This window comes from Dermochelys coriacea, chromosome 1 (assembly GCF_009764565.3).
Source record: "Dermochelys coriacea isolate rDerCor1 chromosome 1, rDerCor1.pri.v4, whole genome shotgun sequence".
In the NCBI taxonomy this organism is placed as follows: domain Eukaryota; kingdom Metazoa; phylum Chordata; order Testudines; family Dermochelyidae; genus Dermochelys; species Dermochelys coriacea.
This window is the reverse complement of record NC_050068.2, coordinates 100448054-100470453: the sequence shown is the minus strand read 5'-3', so window position 1 is coordinate 100470453 and position 22400 is coordinate 100448054. Positions and strand designations below refer to the sequence as shown.

Sequence of the window (22400 nt, the reverse complement as noted above, 5' to 3'; positions counted from 1 at the left end):
TCAGAAATTAAATCATTCTTCATTGGCAGATGCAACTTCACCAGTAGTCTGCATGTTTTTGAGGTTGAAGCCATTCCTAAAACTGTTAAGCCAACCTTGGCTGGCTTTGAATTCCTTCTCATCAGAAGTCTGTCCCTTTTCGGCGGGAGGTTTGAACAGCGCATAGAGGCTAAGAGCCTTTTCTCGCAACATGTCGTCGATAGGCACGTTTATGGTTCATGTCTTCCAGCCATAAGTTTAATGCCTTTTCAGTCTTCACTAAAGTCTTATCACGCAGTTGGCTCGTCACCTTAGCAGTTATTGGAGCACTTGATGCCATGGTTTGACGAATTTCTCTCTCTCGAATCTTGATGGCACGGATGCTAGATTCGTTGCAGCCATATTTACGTGCCACATTGGAGACCAACATACCGTCTCTTAATAAGTCCAACACAGCCAATTTTTCCTCCAGCGTTGGAACAGATTGCTCTTTCTTTGGCTGAGCACCAGATGAAGTAGTTGGCTTGCGTTTAGGGGCCATGTTGTACGAAAAATATGTATAGTATCTTTAAACACTGGGATCACACTATGAGCGGCATGTGGGAACTGAGACCGACTGAGGGAACAACAGATTCACGTCTCCCATCTCCCGCTCACTCCGGGGCATACGCTCATTGAGTGGAATGATCGGCAGAATTGCCCGCACTATTTACAGGTAACTTGTTGTTTTTCTTTTTCTTTTTTTTTTTTTTTTGCCGAGCGCATATAGTTGAATTCGCGTAAGTTAAATGCGCGTATGATGCGACTCACCTGTATGTTGCTGACAGGCTTCTTGGGTCTGCTGCCAAACCAAGGCTACAGCTGTACACAGACACTAACAGTGTGACCTGCATACTGGTAGGCTGTCTGTGAGTGGCCCAAGTTGGGAGCTACAACAGCAAAGCATTGTAAGGCACCCAGGGTTATGGGGCAGGTGGTGACACAACCTCTCACTGGTCTGGACTGCACCCAAGAATCTGACAGAGTTCTCTATTTTTATTTCTATTAAACTTTCCTGAGACTTGAGAGAGAGAGTTGGTTTTTGGGGGGTTTTGTGTGGCTTCAGATCCAAAGAAGATAAACAATCACACAACCAAAAAGTCTGTTATTTATATAGGTCTGTAAAGATACGTGGGACTTTATAATATATGCTCAACAAAAGAATAATGCATTGTTTTCCCAAAGAATACAAATTGGCGAAGTGCAATGGACGGCATGTTCTGAGCATGTTAATGCTGATGTTGTCCCATCTTTCTTACCGTGGGACTCTGTTGTGACTACAGGATATACCATTCACAGCTTGTTTTGTTTTACCTGAAAACCCAGTTATGATCCAGACTTAATTGTCTCCACAGCAGGCACATATCCACAACAGTAAAATACTAACAATAAAATGTGATCTAAGAAAATTAATACTTGTTCACCTACACAGTGATCATTTAAGTTTTGTCATAGTAGCTTTAATACTTTTTGTAGTTTAATTTTTAACATAAGAATCCTAGGCTTATCATGAAAGTCTATCATGTATCTGATTTTTAGATATCAGGATGCTGGTTCATAGATTACTAGCTTCACCAACTATTTCTCAGGCATAGCTTTTTGTTTTGCAGATTAGAAATTAACCTGTTTATTTCTGTTTTTAAAAACCTGTTTTTCCCCACAGCTTTTGTTGGTTCTTTTAATACCATCATCAGCTGGAGTCTTTAGGTAATGGTAATTCTATGTTAATGTGTTCAAGTTGTTCTGCTGGCATCATCCTGCAGAATGGAAAAGAGTGTTCATAAATATTTTCAGGGACTACAGAGAAGACATTCTTAAGCTTAATGATTTTATCTCTTACGAGGCATAAACTCCCCAGTAATTTTGTTCTTGTGTTATCTGTAAAAACACAGCGGTATGAGCAGCATGCACAGAATTTAGTATTTAGTTGGGCAGCTGTTCTTGGATCTGAACTTCTAATTATTTCTGGTTTGTGGGGAGAACTGCTGCTGATGCAATTTGTGTAGCATATTGTCTGAGATGCAACAATATAATCATTTATTTAACTGTCTGCCTAGGAAACCTTTGTTGACCTACATTGTTCTGTTTGTTGTGGCCCTACTCTTGCTTATACCCATGCACATGTATGACTGTCCTCATGTGAGTAGTTCCATTCATTTGAATGTGACTACATATGTGAAGAAAGTTACAATTGTATTTGTGTAGGATTGGGGCCTAAATTTGCTGCAGGTCTAGAAAAATAGTGCATGCGTTGTCTACAGTTGTTACATCAACAGCTTGGGAAAAACCTTATAGGTACAGATTTTCTCTATTAGTCTTTCACCACTGTTCTACATCAGTGTAATCTAGTTGACAAGGCTGCTATCACAAAGCCAATAAAATATACACTTAAATCAGATAGAAATCTGTTTATTGGAAGTCCCTCATTAATATGTATCAATGAGATCATTTAAAACCAAAAGCATGTGTTGTTCTGAAATCTTTTAGCCATCATAATCACAAGGTGAAAACAAAAAATGGTGTGCTAAAATAAAAATATTTTTGTGCAGGATGTTTTTTATGCTGTGGGGACTGTATAGCTTAATGAGAAGAAAAGAAAGGAAAACTGGAACCTCAGTAAAATTGTGTATAGGAAGACAAAGTTTAGAAGATTGGGGGAAGGAAGGAGAAATGGGGGTTAATGGGTCAGTTAATATATAACTGAACTTCAAAAGGAACAACTTGCAGGAAACTAAGCACTAGAACAAAAGAATGTGTATTTGGAAAGAGAAATGAATAAGTGCATTTTTACAAGGAAACAAAAATAATAATAACATGATTAGAAATGTTCCCAGAGAAGAATGAACCTAAAGCCAATAATTTTTATTTCAATGTTTTCTATTCAGTCGGTATTCTGGACTAATTTGATGTGGGAACAGATGCAAAGGTTCTATTTTTAAGCCAGTATATGGCACAGATTGTGATTGGTTAATTGATTGTCTACTTCTGGCATTGGACAAAGATATAAAATATCCAAATTATTGTTTTAGCTCTACAGCTGTCTTTGATACAGTGGAGTAGATAGGGGTGTGGTGCTCTATGAACCCTGGAAGGGAAAGGCAGAATTGAGCTTGAGTTGCTCTGCTCTTCTCTTTTGAGAGGACATGTAAGGTAACTTTGAACACTTACTGCGAGGGCTTGTTGATGTGGGGTGCCACAGGGTACAATTCTCTCATCTCCTGTTGAGTGTTTAGACAAGACCACTGGTTTAAATCAGATTAACAGCACCCCTCCACTGACATTCTTCTGTCTGTGCCTTCTACCCAGTCAGATTTCTCAAGTGAAATCTGGCCCATTGACTTCAGTGAGGTCAGGATTTTACCCCTTGACTTTCTCCCACCAAGGTTGTACAGTTTTATCCAGCCCAGCCAACACTGGACAGATCTTTGTTTCCAAGGATTATCCAGGTAGGCCTCATATCTCTTTCATATCTGTCCAAAGAGCATCAAAACTGACTTCAACAAAAAAGTGATCTATAAAGGAAAATAGGTTTGTGTCTCTGACAATTTTAATTTCTCTGAAAGAAAAAGTACTTTTGTTTTTCACATTAGAAATTCAAGTCTTGTTGACTTTCTTTTTTGGAAGACTGTAGATGACTGGAGAGCAAGTAAATTTAAGATATTAAATCATGAATGTAAAACCTTCCTAACTGAGTTAGCAAGCAATCCAGTGTATACTCTTCAAAAGTTTGAGTTTTTAAAACACCTGTTTAACTCAAGCAATTGGTGGGGAAAGCTCTTTTGTTAAAGTCTTGGCACCCCTTTTATTCAGACTCGGCCTGTTGATTTTTTGCTGTCCATTACTGCTTTTTGCCACATTGAGCTCTGAGGTGCACCCCTGTTGTTCTTTTCCATTCCTGCCCTCTGTTAGGTTGTGTTGCTTGATGAGAATATTTGAGGTTGAGTTTGCATGCTTCTCCTCCTGCTTAGGTCCTAATTCTGGTCTCCTATCTGTAGGATGCTGGCCAGCATCAGACCTGTTTTGAGATGCACAGTCTGGTGTAAAAAGAACGAGGTGTACTTGTGGCACCTTAGAGACTAACAAATTTATTTGAGGATAAGCTTTCGTGGGCTAAAACCCACTTCATCGGATGCGTGTGGTGGAAAATACGGTAGGAAGATGTCTATGTATGTATGTATGTATGTATGTATATACACACAGAGAACATGAAAAAAATGGGTGTTGCCATACCCACCATAACGAGAGTGATCAGTTAAGATGAGCTGTTATCAGCAGGGGAGGGGAAAAAACAAACAAAAAACCTTTTGTAGTGATAATCAGGATGGCCCATTTCCAACAGTTGACAAGAAGGTGTGAGTATCAGTAAGGGGAAAAAATAAGCATGGGGAAATAGTTTTACTTTGTGTAATGACCCATCCACTCCCAGTCTTTATTCAAGCCTAATGTAATGGTGTCCAGTTTACAAATTAATTCCAATTCAGCAGTTTCTCGTTGGAGTCTGTTTTTGAAGTTTTTTTTGTTGTAGTATTGCCACTTTTAGGTCTGTAATCGAGTGACCAGTGAGATTGAAGTGTTCTCCAACTGGTTTTTGAATGTTGTAATTCTTGACATCTGATTGTGTCCATTTATACTACTACGTAGAGACTGACTGGTTTGGCCAATGTACATGGCAGAGAGGCATTGCTGGCACATGATGACATATATGACATTGGTAGATGTGCAGGTGAACGAGCCTCTGATAGTGTGGCTGATGTGATTAGGTCCTATGATGATGTCCCCTGAATAGATATGTGGACAGAGTTGGCAACAGGCTTTGTTGCAAGGATAGGTTCCTGGGTGAGTGTTTTTGCTGTGTGGTTGCTGGTGAGCATTTGCTTCAGGTTGGGGGCTGTCTGTAAGCAAAGACTGGCCTGTCTCCCAAGGTCTGTGAGAGTGAAGGATCATCCTTCAGGATAGGTTGTAGATCCTTGATGACGCGTTGGAGAGGTTTTAGTTCGGGGCTGAAGGTGATGGCTAGTGGCGTTCTGTTGGGCCTGTCCTGTAGTAGGTGACTTCTGGGTACTCTTCTGGCTCTGTCAATCTGTTTCTTCACTTCAGCAGGTGGGTATTGTAGTTGTAAGAACGCTTGATAGAGATCTTGTAGGTGTTTGTCTCTGTCTGAGGGGTTGGAGCAACTGCGGTTTTATCTTAGAGCCTGGCTATAGACAATGAATTGTGTAGTGTGGTCTGGATGAAAGCTGGCAGCATGTAACTATAGCGGTCAGTAGGTTTCCAGTATAGGGTGGTGTTTATGTGACCATTGCTTATTAGCACTGTAGTGTCCAGGAAGTGGATCTCTTTTGTGGACTGGTCCAGGCTGAGGTTGGTGGTGGGATGGAAATTGTTGAAATCATGGTGGAATTCTTCAAGGGCTTCTTTTCCATCGGTCCAGATGATGAAGATGTCATCAATGTAGCGCAAGTAGAGTAGGGGCATTAGGGGACGAGAGCTGAGGAAGCGTTGTTCTAAGTCATCCATAAAAATGTTGGCATCCTGTGGGGCCATGCGGGTACCCATAGCAGTGCCGCTGACTTGAAGGTATACATTGTCCCCAAATGTGAAATAGTTATTGGTGAGGACAAAGTCACAAAGTTCAGCCACCAGGTTTGCCGTGACATTATCGGGGATACTGTTCCTGATGGCTTGTAGCCCATCTTTGTGTGGAATGTTGGTGTAGAGGGCTTCTAGATCCATAGTGGCCAGGATGGTGTTTTCTGGAAGATCACCGATGGATTGTAGTTTCCTCAGGAAGTCAGTGGTGTCTCGAAGATAGCTAGGAGTGCTGGTAGCTTAGGGTCTGAGGAGGGAGTCTACATAGCCAGACAATCCTGCTGTCAGGGTGCCAATGCCTGAGATGATGGGGCGTCCAGTGCCTCCAAACATTGGTTAAAGATCCACAGTCTTTTCCAGAAAGGAACTTTTTTCAGTGATTATTGGGTTAAATGTCCTTCTGGCCTTAAAATCAATGAATCTAAAAATATTTAATTTTTCAAAAAAAATCTCTTGTAAAGTCTATATAACCCTGTGTATTTCTTTATCTCCTCACACTTCAAAACCAATGTTTGAAAGTTATAAAAGATGGATATAAAAACAAAGCCATCAGTAGCTCACCATTCATGAAGAAACCTGCAATAATAAGTCAGTATATGCATAATAGAGAAAAAAAAAGGAGAGAAACAGTTTGAATATATACCTTGTTATAAACAGTGAGTTGAAAAGTATCTTGACAATGTCTTTAATTGTAGCTTTTTGATTTTCTTGTATGATATTTTCTTTTAAAAGAGGGGAAAAAATCTCTTTTGGAGCTCTAAAATAAGCTCAATGTCTCCAGTCTTCAATGTAAATTTATTCACAGTAAATATTTTTATGAAATTTCTTTTCAAAGTTATGTGCATTTGCAATGGCCTCTTTCAAAAGCTATTTAAAAAAATTGTTTCTGTTTTCTGGCTACTCAAGCTGATTATACCATTTTATGGTCTAATTGCCTGCCAAACTTCAGTTTGGGTTTTCAAATGAGCAGTGAAACCTGGGAAAGATTTCAACCTCTTGTACCCATTAAAGTAATATAAAAAGTACATGTGTTTACTAGCTTCATCCTTTTTAGTTAATGAAATACAGGGTCACCAGTTCTGCCTTTCTTACAGGGTTGTCAATTTGCTTTGTGGAAAGTAGTTAAGGAAAGTTGGGCTCTTTGGAATTCTGAGCTGTAGAATTATTGTTTTGAAGACACAGAAACTCCTGATAAGCAGAAAAATACTCCCACCTCTATATTCTTAACAGATCTTTCAAGTGACCTGACTCATTTAGCCACAGATTAGGTTGAAAAGTCATAATTGGCACATACTTGGAAAGCAAGGATTGATCACTATAGGCCAAATTTTGGTTTATCTGGAGTCAGGAGTAAAGCTTCTTTTACCTTTAATGGGGCCAGGATTTAGCTCTAATCAAAATAGGAGGTTTTGACAAATTGTTTCTCATTGCTTTCAGCTTTTCTTAACATCAGTAAGACCCTAACAAAGACACTTGGAAACTTTCAGACATGTAGAGTTCATTGCTAAATGACCTACCAAGGACAATAGTATGATGATGTGGCCTGTTAGCTACTAAAGCCATGCTCATGCATGATTCCTCTTAATTTTCCATGGAGCAGTTTTTTGCTTTTATTATTTTTATTTTTAAGTACTAGCTGTTTTAAAATCAAGGCATATACAAGTGCAGAGCATTTATAGAAATGTACTGTGTTATTCTGGTGACACCAGGTGTTGAAAGGAAAAAATGTAATGCATTCCATATTCAGAAACATGCATTTTTGTATTTGAAAGTTATACTGAAGTAAATATTGAATTGTGAAATGACAGACTGTTTCACTAATATTTTTAGCAATCCATTTTTAAACAAATGTCAGAATGCAGAGAATCAAAAGTGGACATTTCCTGTCTTTTCGCTGGAATTACTTATTTTGCTATAGACCTTAAGAGGTCTTCTAGTCCAGTCCCCTGCACTCATGGCAGGACTAAGTATTATTTTTTGATAAATACAAAAAGAAAAATATTTTTCTTTTTGTAATGACTTTAATATTTTATACTGTTTCTGTTTTCCCCATATCTTGAATTTTATGCCTGTTTTTCAGTTTACAATTGAATTTAGCTCGGTAGCTCACTAATTACATTGGGCCAAATCCACAAAGGGGATTTAGGCTTAGTATGCAACACTTAACTCTAGGCACCCTGCAACCTAATGGAATCCACAGCCCTGAATTAGAAAGCCATGGTTCCTATACAATACATAGGGCCCTACCAAATTCACAGCCTTGAAAAACGTGTCAGATTGTGAAATCTGGTCTTTACATGCTTTTACCCTATATTATACAGATTTCACAGGGGAGACCAGCGTTTCTCAAATTGGGGGTCCTGATGCAAAAGGCAGTTGCAGGGAGATCACAAGGGTATTTTAGGGAGGTCACAGTATTGCCACCCTTCTGCATTGACTTCAGAGCTGGGCAGCCAGAGAGCAGTGGCTGTTGGCAAGACACTCAGCTCTGAAGGCAGCGCCCTGCTAGCAGCAAAACAGAAGTAAGAGTGGCAATATCATACCATGCCACCCTTACTTCTGAGCTGCTCCTTTCAGAGCTGGGTGGCTAGACAATGGTAGCTGCTGACTGAGGGCCCAGATTTGCAGACAGCAGTGCAGAAGTAAGGGTGACAATACCATATCATGACATCCTTAATTCTGCGCTGCTGCTGGCAGTGGCTCTGCCTTCAGAGGTGGGATCCCGGCCAGCAGCCGCCACTCTTCAGCTGCCCAGATCTGAGGGCAGTGTGCCGCCAGCAGTGGTGCAGAAGTAAGGGTAGCAGTACTGCAAAGCGCCCTACAATAACCTTTTGACCCTCCCCCAACTCTTTTTGGGTCAGGACCCGTACAATTATAACACCAGGAAATTTCAGATTTAAATAGCTGAAATTATGAAATTTACAATTTTTAAAATCCTGTGGCTGTGAAATTGACCAAAATGGACCGTGAATTTGGTGGGGCCCTAACAATACATAGGGAATGTTAGGTGCCTGAGAATGGGATCCACAAAAGCCAACCTGCTGAGTGGGAAGCTACCTTAGTTAGCCCATAAGAAATGCTGGGTCAAAGGGAGGCACTTCTCTTTGCCTGAAATGCACTGGCCTGAATGCTCTCTGGCAGTTAGGTGTCTAGGCCTATTCCTGCCACACACACACAAACAAAAAACAGTGGTGGTGCCCCTTTTATAATCTTTAGCTCAGTGGTTGGAACACACCCCAGGATGTGAGAAACAGAGGTTCAAATCCCCCCTTTGCTTGACATAAACTCATATCTTCCACTTCTCAGGAGAGTGCCCTAACCATTGGACTATGGGGTATACTGGGATGGGCCTCTGTCCCTCCTGTTGAATCTGTTCCACTTTGTATAAATAATTAAATAGTCATTGGAAAAGGAACTGGAATTTGGGTCTTCCCACAGCGCAGGTAAATACTCTTAACTACCAGGCTGAAGTTTATTAAGGAATCACCACCACTTCCTCTCTTTTGTGTGAGGTCTAGTCTGTTAGGTGGCCTTTGAGAATGCCCACCTGATTGTGTCCCGCAGGTGGGATCTGTGGTTGAGGATTCTACCATAAAATAGGCACTTGGCATCAGGACATAGGCATCTGTATATGATCACTAGCAGATTTTTAGGCACCTGGCAGACTTTATTAGTGGAAAGTTAAGTGCCTATAAATGTAGGCACCTACTTGGGGTAGGTGCCAGCTGAGTGGGGTTTTTGAGGGTCTAAATTTTGCACTGCCTAAAGTGGCAGATAGACACCTAAATAGAGGATCTGCTGCCTTGTACTATTTTGCTTTCTCTTTCTCCAGTTAATTAGCACCAATAAGTAAATGTTTGCCTGAAGATGTTGGTGTAACATTAATAAAAGCTCATAAGTATCCCTAGATAATTGCTGTCAAATATAGAGCAAATTCTATTAAAGTTTATAGCATAATCTACTTGGGGACGGGAGGGCCGACTTAGCAATTTGTATACTTAATTGCATCAGCATTCAGTGTAGCTTGATTATGGGAGTAAAGTCCTTTTCCACTAAGTTGCTGGGCTATGTAATCCATTTAGACAGTTGTGTACATTTTGTAAAGTGAATGATTATCTTTAATTTTGATCAGTTACTAATTTCTCCAGTCCAAAACAGTATATTTTTTTATGTTTAGGTTATTTTATATGCTTAATATAGTTGTAAAATCTAAATCAAAATCGTACTTTGTTTCCCATTTCTTATTGTCCCTGCTAACCTTTGTAAAATTATGTTTTTGGTATGGATGGCCATGAGTGCTTATCGGCTCTCAGATATAGGCCACACATGCTGACTAGGATCAAAACTATCCCTCTTCATGCTATTTGTTCATTTGTGGGTTACACAATTCAATCAGTCAACAATGTTCAATCCACTCCTCCTCCCCGGGCTTGGCTGCTCCTCCGGTTCCTAGCTCACAGCTGCTCAGCCCACTCCTTAGGTCTTCTGTGCCTAAGAGCCAAGAGCCCTTGGTCAAAGCAGCTGTTTTGTGAAGCAGGTTGCTTTCCTTTTTATGCCGGTGAGCTGGCAGTCACTCCCATAAGGCTTAATAGTGTTGCTGCGGAACTGGCTTCAACACCTGCCTCTAGAACAGACCATTAAACTCTTCCTGCCCTTGTCCAATGTGAGGTGTATCCTCCCCTTTTCAGAATGTGAAACACCTATTTTGTGGGCCAGATCCAGTGTGCTTAATAAATTAATCAGACCTTTAGCAGATTAAAATTTTGCACAGTGTAAGCTTTCATTCAAAACAAAAATAGTGTTTCTAGCCCTTACGGTTGCAAAGGAAACCATCTCATTGTGAATGGATTAATTGCTGTCTATCTAAATCGGTAGCTAATAGGCCTTGCTTACACTGGATAAATTTTACACATCTTGCATCCAAACACAAGAGTTACATGTATAACGGGCATCATTTGGATGCAGCTCGCTTTAAGAAAAACTATTTATTTTATAGTCCTCATTGTTTCAGTCTCCAGTGGAGCAGAACCAGTATAGAGGAGAATTGTAGGCATGGTGCAAATAGGGCTCCTACTACCATCACTGTGTAGGTGAGCTCTCTGGTCTGCTTTCTGCATTCTACGGCATGAGAGTTGTTTGCTGGAAGTTTCTTACCTATACAAGTAGTGCTGCAAACACCAGTTGCATACTATTTTCACAGTGGTGTATTTCATCCTCAGCTTTGACCCAAAAAGATTCTATTGCCAACATGTCTTAGACGAGATTATATTACAAACTTGCTACTACTTGGACTGATGTTAATGTGTGGCCTCTGGTATCTTGGGAAGAGGAGAGGAAGGGCAGATATACTTGGTCCTATGCAATATCTACATCAGTGTATGACTAGGTGGGTGAGTTAGTGGAAAAGATAGGCATCACCAGTAAGCAGTACTGTGAGAGTAAAGGATCAAAGACCTAGTATTTTACTTGGAGCTAGACTGAATTCTTAAGACTGGCCTTTCACCCTCAAGATCACCTTGCTATTTATTAGCAGAGAAGCATCTTGCAAGTTAATCACAAGGAATGTAAAGGAAGTGGGAACTAGCAGGGAACCAGCCATAAACTGGGACAATTGGGAATTTGAGGAGATGAGTTAGGAGATACCAAATGCAGTGCTGGGATCCTTTGGATCTCTCGGGGGGGAGAGCGAAAGAGGAGGGGAAACTAGGATCCTGACATAGCTGCACAAACAACTACCAAGCCAGCTCAGCATGAGGAGGCAGTTGGGGACAAAGGGCCCACTGCAGCAGATATGAAGCCTTTTTAATATTACATTGACCAATGCTGGCTAATTTTGTAGGCTCGGCCTGGGGAAGAGTTTCTTGGCTTTTATAAAGGGTGGATAAAGCCTTGCATAAAGGAGCAAGCATCCACCTTTTTCTACATAACTCCCCCAATCTCCATGGCATAAGAGGCAGAAACTGACCCCATTACCAGCACTCCTAGAGAAGTTTCCTTTTAAATCTAGTGTTTGCATCCCTCTTGAGCTCCCCTTCTGGCTGTTGATGAAATGAGCCTTACACCATTCCTTGCCAACAATTCCACCTCATGTAGGAAGCATCTCACACATCCTTTTTTTCCAGTTGAGTTCTGGTGACCAGGAAAATCAAGGATGAACTTTGTGTAGCACCACAAGCCTTGGTTCTCCTCTCCAGAGGACTTGTCAGTCCATCTTCCATAGTGATTGAGCCTCATCAAAGATTACATGATGGGGTTACTAGTATGCTGCCAAGATCCAGACAAGTTCTTATTGGTGGCCTGGAAAACAGAAATTAACCTTAATTTAATGTGGTTACTCTGAGCATCTGATTTTGTTACCGCAGTAGGTCCTACATTCTGGACTAAGGTATGTCTTCAGTTTCAGGAGTGCTGAACATGATCTCAGTGCAAAAGTTCCAGTCAAGGCCTGCTGATGCTTCCTTTCTGACAGATTCATCAAGGCCTCAGTACTTTCAGGTGGCTCTGCTGGTGTTCTACAGACTTCTTCTAGAAGAGAGAGTTTGGCATTCCATACCCACATTTTTAGAATCGTAAAAGCAGTGGTGAAACTCTGCCAGCCTCTCAAACTACCCAGCACCAGCTGAAAGCTGAATTTATTTCTGAAGCATTTAATAGAGCAGCCTTTTGGGCCTATGGTTCTTTGTATTTCCTCTTTATTTAAATTGGCCCCTCTTGTGACAATCATCTCTGCAAGATGGTTCACTGAGAATACCTTGCCAATCAAGAAACTATTTCTACAGTTCTTTCCTGACAAAATAGTTTTAGGAACAAGTACAGAATTCTTTCTAAAGTTGTTTCTAACTGTTAAATCAGGACATCACATTGCATCTGACTCAACCAACCTCATACTAAAGATTTAAGATGGCATCACCTGAACGCTTGCAGAGTTGTTGAATTTTACCTGAGACAGAATAAAGTGTCTCAGGCAATCGCATGCTTTGTTCCTCTTTTATGTTGGCAAAAACAAAGACATAAAGGCATCCGAATCAACCCTCTCTTGGTGGGGTAATCAGTTGGTGTTCAGTTTTATGGGAAGGCTGTTAAAACTTTCTTTCAGGCTAAGAGGACATTCTAGGAGAGCTGTTTCAACTTTCTGGAGAGAGAGGTGTAGAACTTTGCTGTGCAGTGACCTGGCCATCTCTCCTATCTTTTATGAAGTGCTACAAAATGGTTGTCATCTTCTCTTTTAATGCTGCATTTGAGGGCTTGTTTACCTGGTGCATTAGTTTGCACTCAAGGATATAAATTTTACTGTACACTAGTGTGTCGCATACTATCTGATCCGTGTAGACCCTGCTGGTGCACACTAAAAGTTCCCTAATTTGTGTTAATGTAGTGCCATTTGAAATTGGACATTAATGTGCACTAGGGAATTTAGTGCTTAGCAGCAGGGTCCACTTGGATCAGTTAGTGTGTCACACCAGTGTGCACTGGAATTTAGACCCCTCTAGGGTGGACTAATGCACCATGTAGACAAGCCCTGAAATTTGCAGTCTGTTGTGCTCCCTATTATCCTTTCCATTTCTCTCTCCTTCCCTTTTTTTGAGTCATACTCAAATCATCTTTGCACTTGCTTTGTACTAAGTGCTAACATTTCTACAGAATAACTGGAAATATTCTGGGAATTGGTATGTAAATTAATGTGCTGACCTGGCTGCAAAAGCTCTGTTCCAGGTTTAAAAATGCCTGTATTTTGCCTTTACTGGGTATGGGTACTTACTTTGAACCGATGTGGGATGTGCGGTGTGCTCTGCTGCATGCAAATATACATAGCAGTATTTGTGCCTGCACTGGGCACAAAGAAGGTGTGGTACTCTGTGCAAAGTTATTTTCTGTGTTTTTCTTTAATGCTGATTTGGCTTTAAACTCCCACTACCTTTTTTCCTTCTGAAAGTGAAACAACGCCCTAGCACTTACGCCTGTAAGACAGATACATCTGTATATAAAAATTGAAGCCTGATGTCCTGGAGTGGCGATCAGATTCTGGGCCGGTTACTCTGGCATGTTTATTTTGCAGGATCACAAGATGGACATTTCTTTTGTTTGGTGACCTTCCCTGAAGATTGTTCAGACACTTTCATATTCGTTTATACTGTTAACTTTTGGGATGAACAAAATCATATTTTGCAATATCTGAAAAAAAAAATTGCAGCTAAGTTTCCGTACATCATCAAAGTGAATGTGACAAAAATGTTGCTGATTTTTACAACAATGCTAATGAATTAGTGCTAGGAACTTTCACAACATTTTGATTCCTGACAGTTGGAGGGGACATTTTAGGTATAGTTGCTAGTTGTAAATATCTTCAAGATAGTAATGCTTAGGTTGAGGTATGCTAACATATCTAATGCTGGAGTGAAAAGGAATCTGTAAAATAGAGTGGTGCAGTATTACAGGTACTCCCCAGTAGTGTCCAACATGGCATTGGTTACTATAATGCTGTTGTTTGTTTTCACAAACCAGCACTTCATAGTTTGAGAGAACAACTGCTGAGAGGAGACCATAACCTCTTGATTTCAAAGGAACCATCATTTCACTGGTGCCTCTGTGGTTAATGTAAGAAAGGTGTTTTGCCATAAACTTTTCTGAGGGATTCAGCGAGGTTGGAAAGGGGTCGGCCCAAGCAGGAAGCCCTTGTCTGTGCCATAAAGAAAATAGCAAGTAACAAAATGAAAGCATCAAAGAACCAACAGGATGTAGTCCCAAGAGTCCTTTCTGGCATGTTGGTCCTTCTTGAAAGTTAGCATTGAGTGAAGAGTGACCTTAAAATTCATTTCATTCAAACAGACTGAGCTCAAGTTTAAAGTTCAAGGCATTTTGTTTTTTCACCTGTTTCCTACAGTTTTAAGAAACTTCTAAAGAATTAATGTGTAACTATATCTGGTCACTGAGCCAACACTAAGAATTTTTCTCAAGGGAAAATAATGTTACTGTATAAAGGGAGAGAAATGGATACGTTTCTTAGTTGCAAGAAAATATTTCAACAAAATAAAACCCAAACGGCTGTTACCATGATCCCTAATGTCCCTGGTGGTGCTGCTGCACTAGTGCAGTCTCCTTTTAAAACCCCTAGAAGGATCCAATAATTGTCTGAAAAATCATGCAAAGGATGTTTTATTATGGGATTTACAGTTGGACATATTAGGCAGTGGTTTTGTCTTAGAGACAACCTTGGAATAAAGAGTCTAATTTAATCTGCAATTACAGGTTGACTAAGATAACATTTAGCAATAGGTCTGGCCATCACTTTCATATACTGTTTGAATAGTTAGGCAGTAAGGTGGGGGAAGCACTAAGCCGAGACTCAGTCATTAGACAGGCTTATAAGTGAATACAGTATTTAAACCTTGTTACTGCTCATGTTCTGCACCAACCCTGTTGGTTTTCTAGCATTTTTATAGCTGGCTTTTACTCTAACCCAATTACAGTTTTTAATTTCATGATCCTAAAATCCAGTTACTTGATCTGCTAGCATTTCAGTCTAGTCCTGACAAAATGGCTAGTGCTAGGTTGCATCAACAGTTTGACAGGCTGTCACTCATGGTTACAAGAAATAATTTGAAGAGACGACATTCAGATTTCACTCATATTTTCCCATGTCATTAACAATTAATGACTGTAGTATGAATATTTCATGAAAGTACTTTTGAATGGGTTTGTTTTGCCCAGGAAGCTCGTGTACAGTATAGGGTCTGACTTTCTGTAGCCTAGGGTAGTAAAGGTATGAAGGGTCGAACTGCACCTTTTTGGTTTTCACTGTTGAATATTCAGTCTAGGAGTACAGCTTAGAACTATTTTTAGAGTGTGGTTTAGCAGTTCCTTGAAAGTCCTAAAATTAGATCCTGCTCTTTAGTCTCTTGCCACAAGGTGGCTAAAAATGTACTTAAATCAGACAAAATATAACTCTCAGAAATTATGCTAATAATTGTAACTGTTTCTGTGATGCAGTGAGCAACAACTAGGGTGGGAGACTGGATTTATTGTTTATTGTGCAGAGAAATGTATAACTTATTACAGGAAACTACATTCAGCAACTATCTTCATAAAGTACACAAGTTCACTGCTCTTGTTGGACCACGTTTAATTTTTTTACAAAAGTTTGGCCAGGATTAACGATAAGTGAACTTACTGCAAAGCAGTGTAACCACTTTTTATTGTTGTGTGTTTTAAGGAGTCACAATTTTTGAGGTAAAGCAGCTCAGGCCTTGTTACATTAGACGAGGGACAGTGATTGAAACTTCCATTTCCTAGTTGATCTTTACATCATAAATTCCCTTTTTTAAACATCGTGTCACAAACTGGAACTTTTAACCAAAACCAAAGTGGTAAATGTTGAGGAGTGCTGGGACTGCATTAGCAACTTTAAAAATAAATGCAAATGAAATTATATTAAACATTCAAGTACACTTTGATAGAAGAAAATGTGATGCATACATTTCTCATTTAACAGTCCTCCAACTAGAAACTTTTTCAGAGTTGCTTCAGATGTACAGTAGGGAAAATCTTTTATGCTTCATTTCCCTTAAACAAATCTTTTTCTTACAGATGCACCATTTACTATTGAGCTTTTTGTGTGAATTTTAGTTTCCCCTTTTATATTTTAACTTATTAACTCTGACAAGTAACCTCTTGGTTGTGAATTTAATTCACAATTCATTTTTTCTCATTCAAAGTGAACACAAGTGCCCTAATCCCTTAATGGGAATTAATTGCATGTTTCAGTGCTTAACTCTGATCCTTTCTCAATCCCCACTGGGACAAGTTTCTTCCTGAAGAATCTGTGTGTGTTATTCAAAACACAAGCTGAAAGGTAATGATTTTTCTTATAAAAGGGAGCCAGAGCAACCGAATATTAATGTTCTTTTTATTGTAAGGGAATGAGCTGTGTCCCAAAACTCATTTGATGTCATGAATGGTAAATTATACTGAACTAACTTAACACACAGACCAAATCAGTGTGATCTTTTCCCCTCCCAAGTGGGGGGGGGAAGTTTGTTTTTTATTTTGTTTTAGGCAAACAACATATTGTGGATATAGTTATTTTTTTCCTCACTGAAGTAATAGAATTATGCAAATGGTCAAATGGCCTGCTGGCTGTTTTAAATGACAATCCTGTAGACCAATAACGTGCCCTTTCAAATAATCCAGCTCTACCCCATCTGCCATAAATATTTGGCAGTCACTAAAATAAGAACAATTAGCAGAAAAAGTGTTAAGAAAACCTTTAAAAGCAAAATTGAATTACTATGAGTTTAGTCTAATAAACCTCTTTCATAAAGGAGTGTTAGGCTCACCTCTGATGGGCAATTGGCTGCCAGACTGCTGTGCTGGGTGAAAATGAGACAGTCTAAAGGTAGCTTAGTGACCGATGGTGACATTTGGAAGAGCATCAAACAGATTGAAACTGCTTTTGTTATATATCACACACGCGCACACAAAAAAAATGGGGGAGGAGGAGACAGCTTCATCATTCCTGGGCTAGTTTTTTTCGTACCTTTTCATAACACTGCCCCTTTCTCCCACACTAAGCCCTATGGACTGTTGTACTCAAAAATAAAACGAAGATTCAGAAAATGTATTCACAGCCTGTGTTCAAGTGACACGCAGGAGCGCTCTAGGCAGGGTAATGTAAATTAAGGTTGAAGTGCATTGACAGAAATGGGTTTGAGGATTTGGCTGGGGATCGAACACCACATTCTATACGTGCCTTCTATACCAGCTGAAGTCAGGCTGTTGTTTCACTTTCATGAGCACTGAAATTCACCCTCCCCTCCCCAAATGCTGAGCGTAAATCATAACATTTGTACCGTTCATTCAGAAAAGAAAGGACTTGTAGTGGATAAGCTTGTGAGAATATTGTCCTTTGGTACTATCCAGTCTGTAAATTGTTTGTCATTTAAGCACCCCGGAGCACCTTGTTCTCTAAATGTATGAGTCTAACATGTCCTTGCACTTGTGACCATTGCTTTCAACTATTAGTGACTCAACTGTGATCCAATTTTCCCTGCATTCCCCCACAAATCTGGTATTCCTATTATTTTCACTCTTTGAATTTACAAATGCTTACTCCCAAAGCTGAGGTTACAGAAGATTCTTCAGCACATTACATGAAACAACCCCAAATCACACTTGAGGTGCCTCACTTTGGGACATTTCCTCCTGTTTCTGAGCCTATTGGCACACCCTTGTAAAATCCTCTCCAATCACTGGTGCTACTCATCCCCTTTTTCCTAAGGCCAGAGCTCAGGTTACTGCTACTATAAACATCTTCAAGGCTCTGTTCTTGCTTTAATGTTGGGACCAAGCTTGCACCATCAGATGGAAAAATAAGCCTTATTGTCTCCTTCTCAACTAAATGCTCTTATGCAACATAGCATGATGATGTGATGCTGTGTTCAAACACTTGAATTTTGCTTTTAAATGACCAATGCCACACCACTGTATTACCCTGTGAAAACTCACCATGCAAACATTCATACCGAAATGTATTGCTTCTGTTCTAGAGCAGCAATGCACTTTCTTCAGTGTGAAATAAGGACTCTCAAATGTGTTGCGAGGGTAGCCACACACTTTTCCTCTGAGGTGGAAAGCACCCAAGTGGCAATGACGCACGCATTGCCATCATTAATCCCAAGAAATCAAATGCAGTTGTAAAACATGCTGCACCCAACTGTCCAAATTGTAATTATTAGCAGAGGAACAGACAGTTACATTTTTAACTGCTACTGTACCGCACATGAACATAACTAAAGGATTTCCAAATCCTTTTTGGTAAAGGACATGTAAATTGAGTGCAGTTGTTTTGGTAACTGAAATGGCTCCCTGGGTTGCTTTTGGTTTGTCACAAAGCATCATAGTACAGTAGCATTAGCATGGCTGCAGGAAGGATCATGTAATCATGTGAAAGAAAGAGCCAAGATATGTTCTAGTTTCACTATGGTTCAAAAATACATTTGGTCATTGTTGCGGCTGCTGTAGTGAAGGAATGGAAATTAATCTGTTTATAGGAAAGAATTAAAAAATAGAATTTTCTCAAACAATTTTTATGCTGGACTTGAGCAAGATGGATAAATGCTGTTGCTGCAATTTATATGTTTAAGAAGAATCATGTAAGAAAATTCCATTGCTGAGTTATATTTCCAGATAGTTTTGTGTGTGCATGTACCTTCAGTGCACATTGTACACTGAATTTTCAATTTAATATATTTTATTAAATAGATTATTAGTAACACATTTTTGTGTTTGTTTCTTCTGTAGGTAGAATGGCTCGTGTTTTTGTGTATGGAACCCTTAAAAAAGGCCAGCCCAACTACCAGCACATGTTAAATGGTACCCATGGAATAGCAAAATTCCAAGGCAGGGGCCATACAGTGGAGAAATATCCTTTGGTGATTACAGGAAAATATAACATTCCTTTTTTGCTGAACATCCCAGGAACGGGACATCATGTTATTGGAGAGATTTATTCTGTTGATGACCAGATGCTGCAATTCCTTGATGAATTCGAAGGTTGCCCAGACATGTATCAACGTACTCTAGTGAGAATTGTAGTAGTAGAGTGGGAAGGTAAAAGCAGTGCACCTGAAGAGAGGCCAGCTGTTAACAGCATTATGGAATGCTTTGTGTACAGCACAACTACCTACCAGCCAGCGTGGATAAATCTCCCGTACTATGACAATTATGATTCCTTAGAGAATCATGGTCTTCATTATGTGCTACGTGAAAATAGAGATTAAAAATGGAAGGTAACACAAAGTATTAAGAAAATGCACTAAACACATGTTGATCACAAGCCTCTCTCAAGTAAATCTAGAATACTTTTACTGAAGCACCTAAGACCTTTTGTAACCTTTCCAACCACAAAATCATTGCATCTCTATGGTAATAATGATAGAATCAGACTCTGATGCCAAGTCTGGCAAAATTTTACTTATTCCCTCAGACAAGATGAATAATAGTATTTTACTCACCGATCAAAAATATTGTTTGGGTTTTTTCTTTCTTTTGTAAAATCAAGGTAAAAGGGCAGCTGAGTAGAAGGGTTCTTCACACTAACTGGTAAAGCTGTAGTGCTTCTGCAACAGCAGATAATGAAATGTGGCTGATTTCATTATATTGAAAAACCAGCCCAGATTACTGCATGACAATCCTGTCAGTAAATGGCTCAAAATAAAACAATTACAGCTATGGAAAATGCTGCAAGAAAAAAAGATAGGAAAGGTAGTAAAGAGAATTAGAAAAGCCTGAAAATAGAATGAACTTCTCACTGTGTGGTGTAACAAACTGTTCTGAATTTTGTCTCTTAAAGCTAACTTGATTGTTTAAGATCTACTGGATTTATAAAACGTATTAAGATAAAATCTTGGAGTGTACAGGAGTTAAATTTAAAATCATGTTTTCATTTTGTCCCGCTAGACCATACCAGCACTTTTGGTGCCATTACAGTCTACTGAGTAAATGTGTGCTCAGGGACTTTTTAAAAGCTGATTTTAGCTGCCCAATACTTTATAGCAGATGGCACTGTTTTAGCAAAGTACTTACTGATATGATAGCTTGTAAGTCTCTAGGAAGTCTTTAATGCAAAAATCACAGATACATAAAAACTGAACTGAGTTTTTGTAAGCAAACACATTTTAATTAATTTTGTTTTTTAAAATACCCGAAGGCCCTAGTAAGATAGCATGTTTAAAAGTACCCTGTAAAATTTTTCCACTAAGAGATAGAGCTTTTATTTCAGGCTGCCTGACACACTGAGTCACAGTTAGATTTTCTTCACAACTGTAAGGGCTAAAAACATTTTTACTGAAACTTGAAAGAATCTCACATGGTTTCTTGCTAAATATCTCAAGCAGTCAGAGTTTTATCACGCACTGCTCTAAAACTAGGACATTGGAATGGATACACTGTTGAATATTGAATTTAGTGATACTTGACAAAGTAAAGTGGTCTGAATATAGGACTGGGAGGGGGCATGTCTATACTACAATCTTAAGTCGACCTAGGTTCATAATTACAGTGGTGGCTAATGTCTACACTACCCTCTTTCTCATCCAGAGCACTTCAATGAATTGAAGAGGGGCAGGGACCCAGGGCTCAGCTCCCCAGCGGAGAAGCCACCCGTGGCCTCTCACCTCTGGTGGCGAGATCCACACCCAGAGTCCAGTCAGAGGCATGCTCCTGGCAGGGAACTGGGAGTGGGGGGCAGAAGGTGGGCTTTCTTGTCAGCAGAGCTGTGAAATTGACAAGATAGGGAACAGCCAACATAGGGTGACGCAGTGTCAGTGCTGACACTGTTACTTAACTACACTGACATAAGCCCTATGCCTCTGGTGGAGGTGCAATAGTTACCCCATTGTCCAGAGCAAGACTGTAGTGTAGACACTGACATAAGCTGCCTTATGTTGACCTAACTATAGCATAGGTTAGGGCTTAGTCAGGATAGTATTTAGGCCTGTCCTAATTACTCTTTCTGTGGCCTTAGCGATTTGTCTAAGGGCTTGAGGTAGAAAGAACTCAGAAAACAAGGTCATACTCTCTACCACCTGGAGTATCTCCAGTTTCGCCGTGTGAGACTGGAAATTGCCCAGTACTAAGGCTCTAACTTCACTTTCACCCTGAAATGAAAAAACCTCCTGGATCAAACACTTCAAGCAAAGTGAGCCTTTGGGGATTATTTATAACTGAAGATGAAAGTCAATAGGATTTAGGTAGCTAAGTCACTTAAATAATTTTGAAAATTTCATCCTTCATCTCCATTATGGAGGGGCCTCTGGCATGCTAGATAGGAGGATGAGATCTTTCTAGTAATTGTATTGGTTAACTACTGTAGATACTAGGAGAGAAATTGGTGGCATTCCTACCCAAAACAAAATACTACTAATGCCCTCCTAGGGACTCACTGTTGGGTAACAGCACAATCCAGAGCAGGGCTGATGACAGAATTCAGCTCAGGGGATAAACGCTTGGATTGATAGTGCAGCAATCAGGTTTGTGGGAGTTGTACACAGCCGGCATAGGGTTTAATGCATTCTTGTAACTGTTGATGGGGTGGGGTGAAAAGAAACCTCTGCAAAACTACCTAAAGTGAAGATTCTGCTCCATGGCAGAAGGTAGTCTTTAAATGCAGGACCTGTTTACTTTCAGGGTGATCTCTGCCATTTAAGAAAGCAGGGATGCTGCTGGTAAAAGGTTAGTAACCACTATCTACAGCTGCATGTTACAATGCTGGAGAAATTAATTTTAGTCTGGAATAGAGTATAAACAAAGATCCAACTTCAACTGATGATTCGAAGTAGTTTCACATTTTGTACAACTTTCTTTGGCTCTGGTTATTTGAGTAAAGTAATGCAATTCTTACACTCTGCTTAAACGTGTTCTTGTAAAGCTCCAGTATAAGTTACCCGTTTGGTAACAACTTTCAGTAAACACTCTGTTTCATGCTTCCTTTTGCCTACAGTAGACAGTAATTACAAATCTAGAACTAATGCTCTTTTCTTTTAAAACAAATTGTTCTGCACAAAATACACCTGACTACCACCTCAGCTGGCCTGAGGCTCTAGAAGTAATGTGAGGGTTTTCACCAGGAATCACAGTTCTTTCAGCTTTGTAAGAACCACAGTGGATTACTGGAGACATGCATACATTCATTTTTACCAGTTAGGAATATAGACTTGCTTCTCTTCCTTTATAGCATCAACCAACGATGGACTATGTTTAAAACATCTGCTGCATTTTTTTTTTTTGTCTTGGTGGTG

General features: G+C 39.8%; 1 protein-coding gene across 5 annotated transcripts in view; it reads left to right on the top strand.

The window, feature by feature from the left end:
- GGACT (gamma-glutamylamine cyclotransferase) overlaps positions 1–19849 on the top strand; it is a 36218-nt gene extending 16369 nt beyond the window's left edge. For 4 of the 5 annotated variants that reach the window (XM_038386626.2, XM_038386631.2, XM_043504727.1 and 1 more), the window contains one exon: positions 18904–19849. In XM_038386626.2, coding sequence (XP_038242554.2) covers positions 18904–19382 — 479 coding nt within the window. In that variant the 3' untranslated portion in view covers positions 19383–19849. Of the gene's footprint in view, positions 1–145; positions 695–18903 lie in introns of those variants that run through there. The other variant, XM_043504728.1, reaches the window with a different exon arrangement.
- The last annotated feature ends 2551 nt before the right edge of the window (positions 19850–22400 follow it).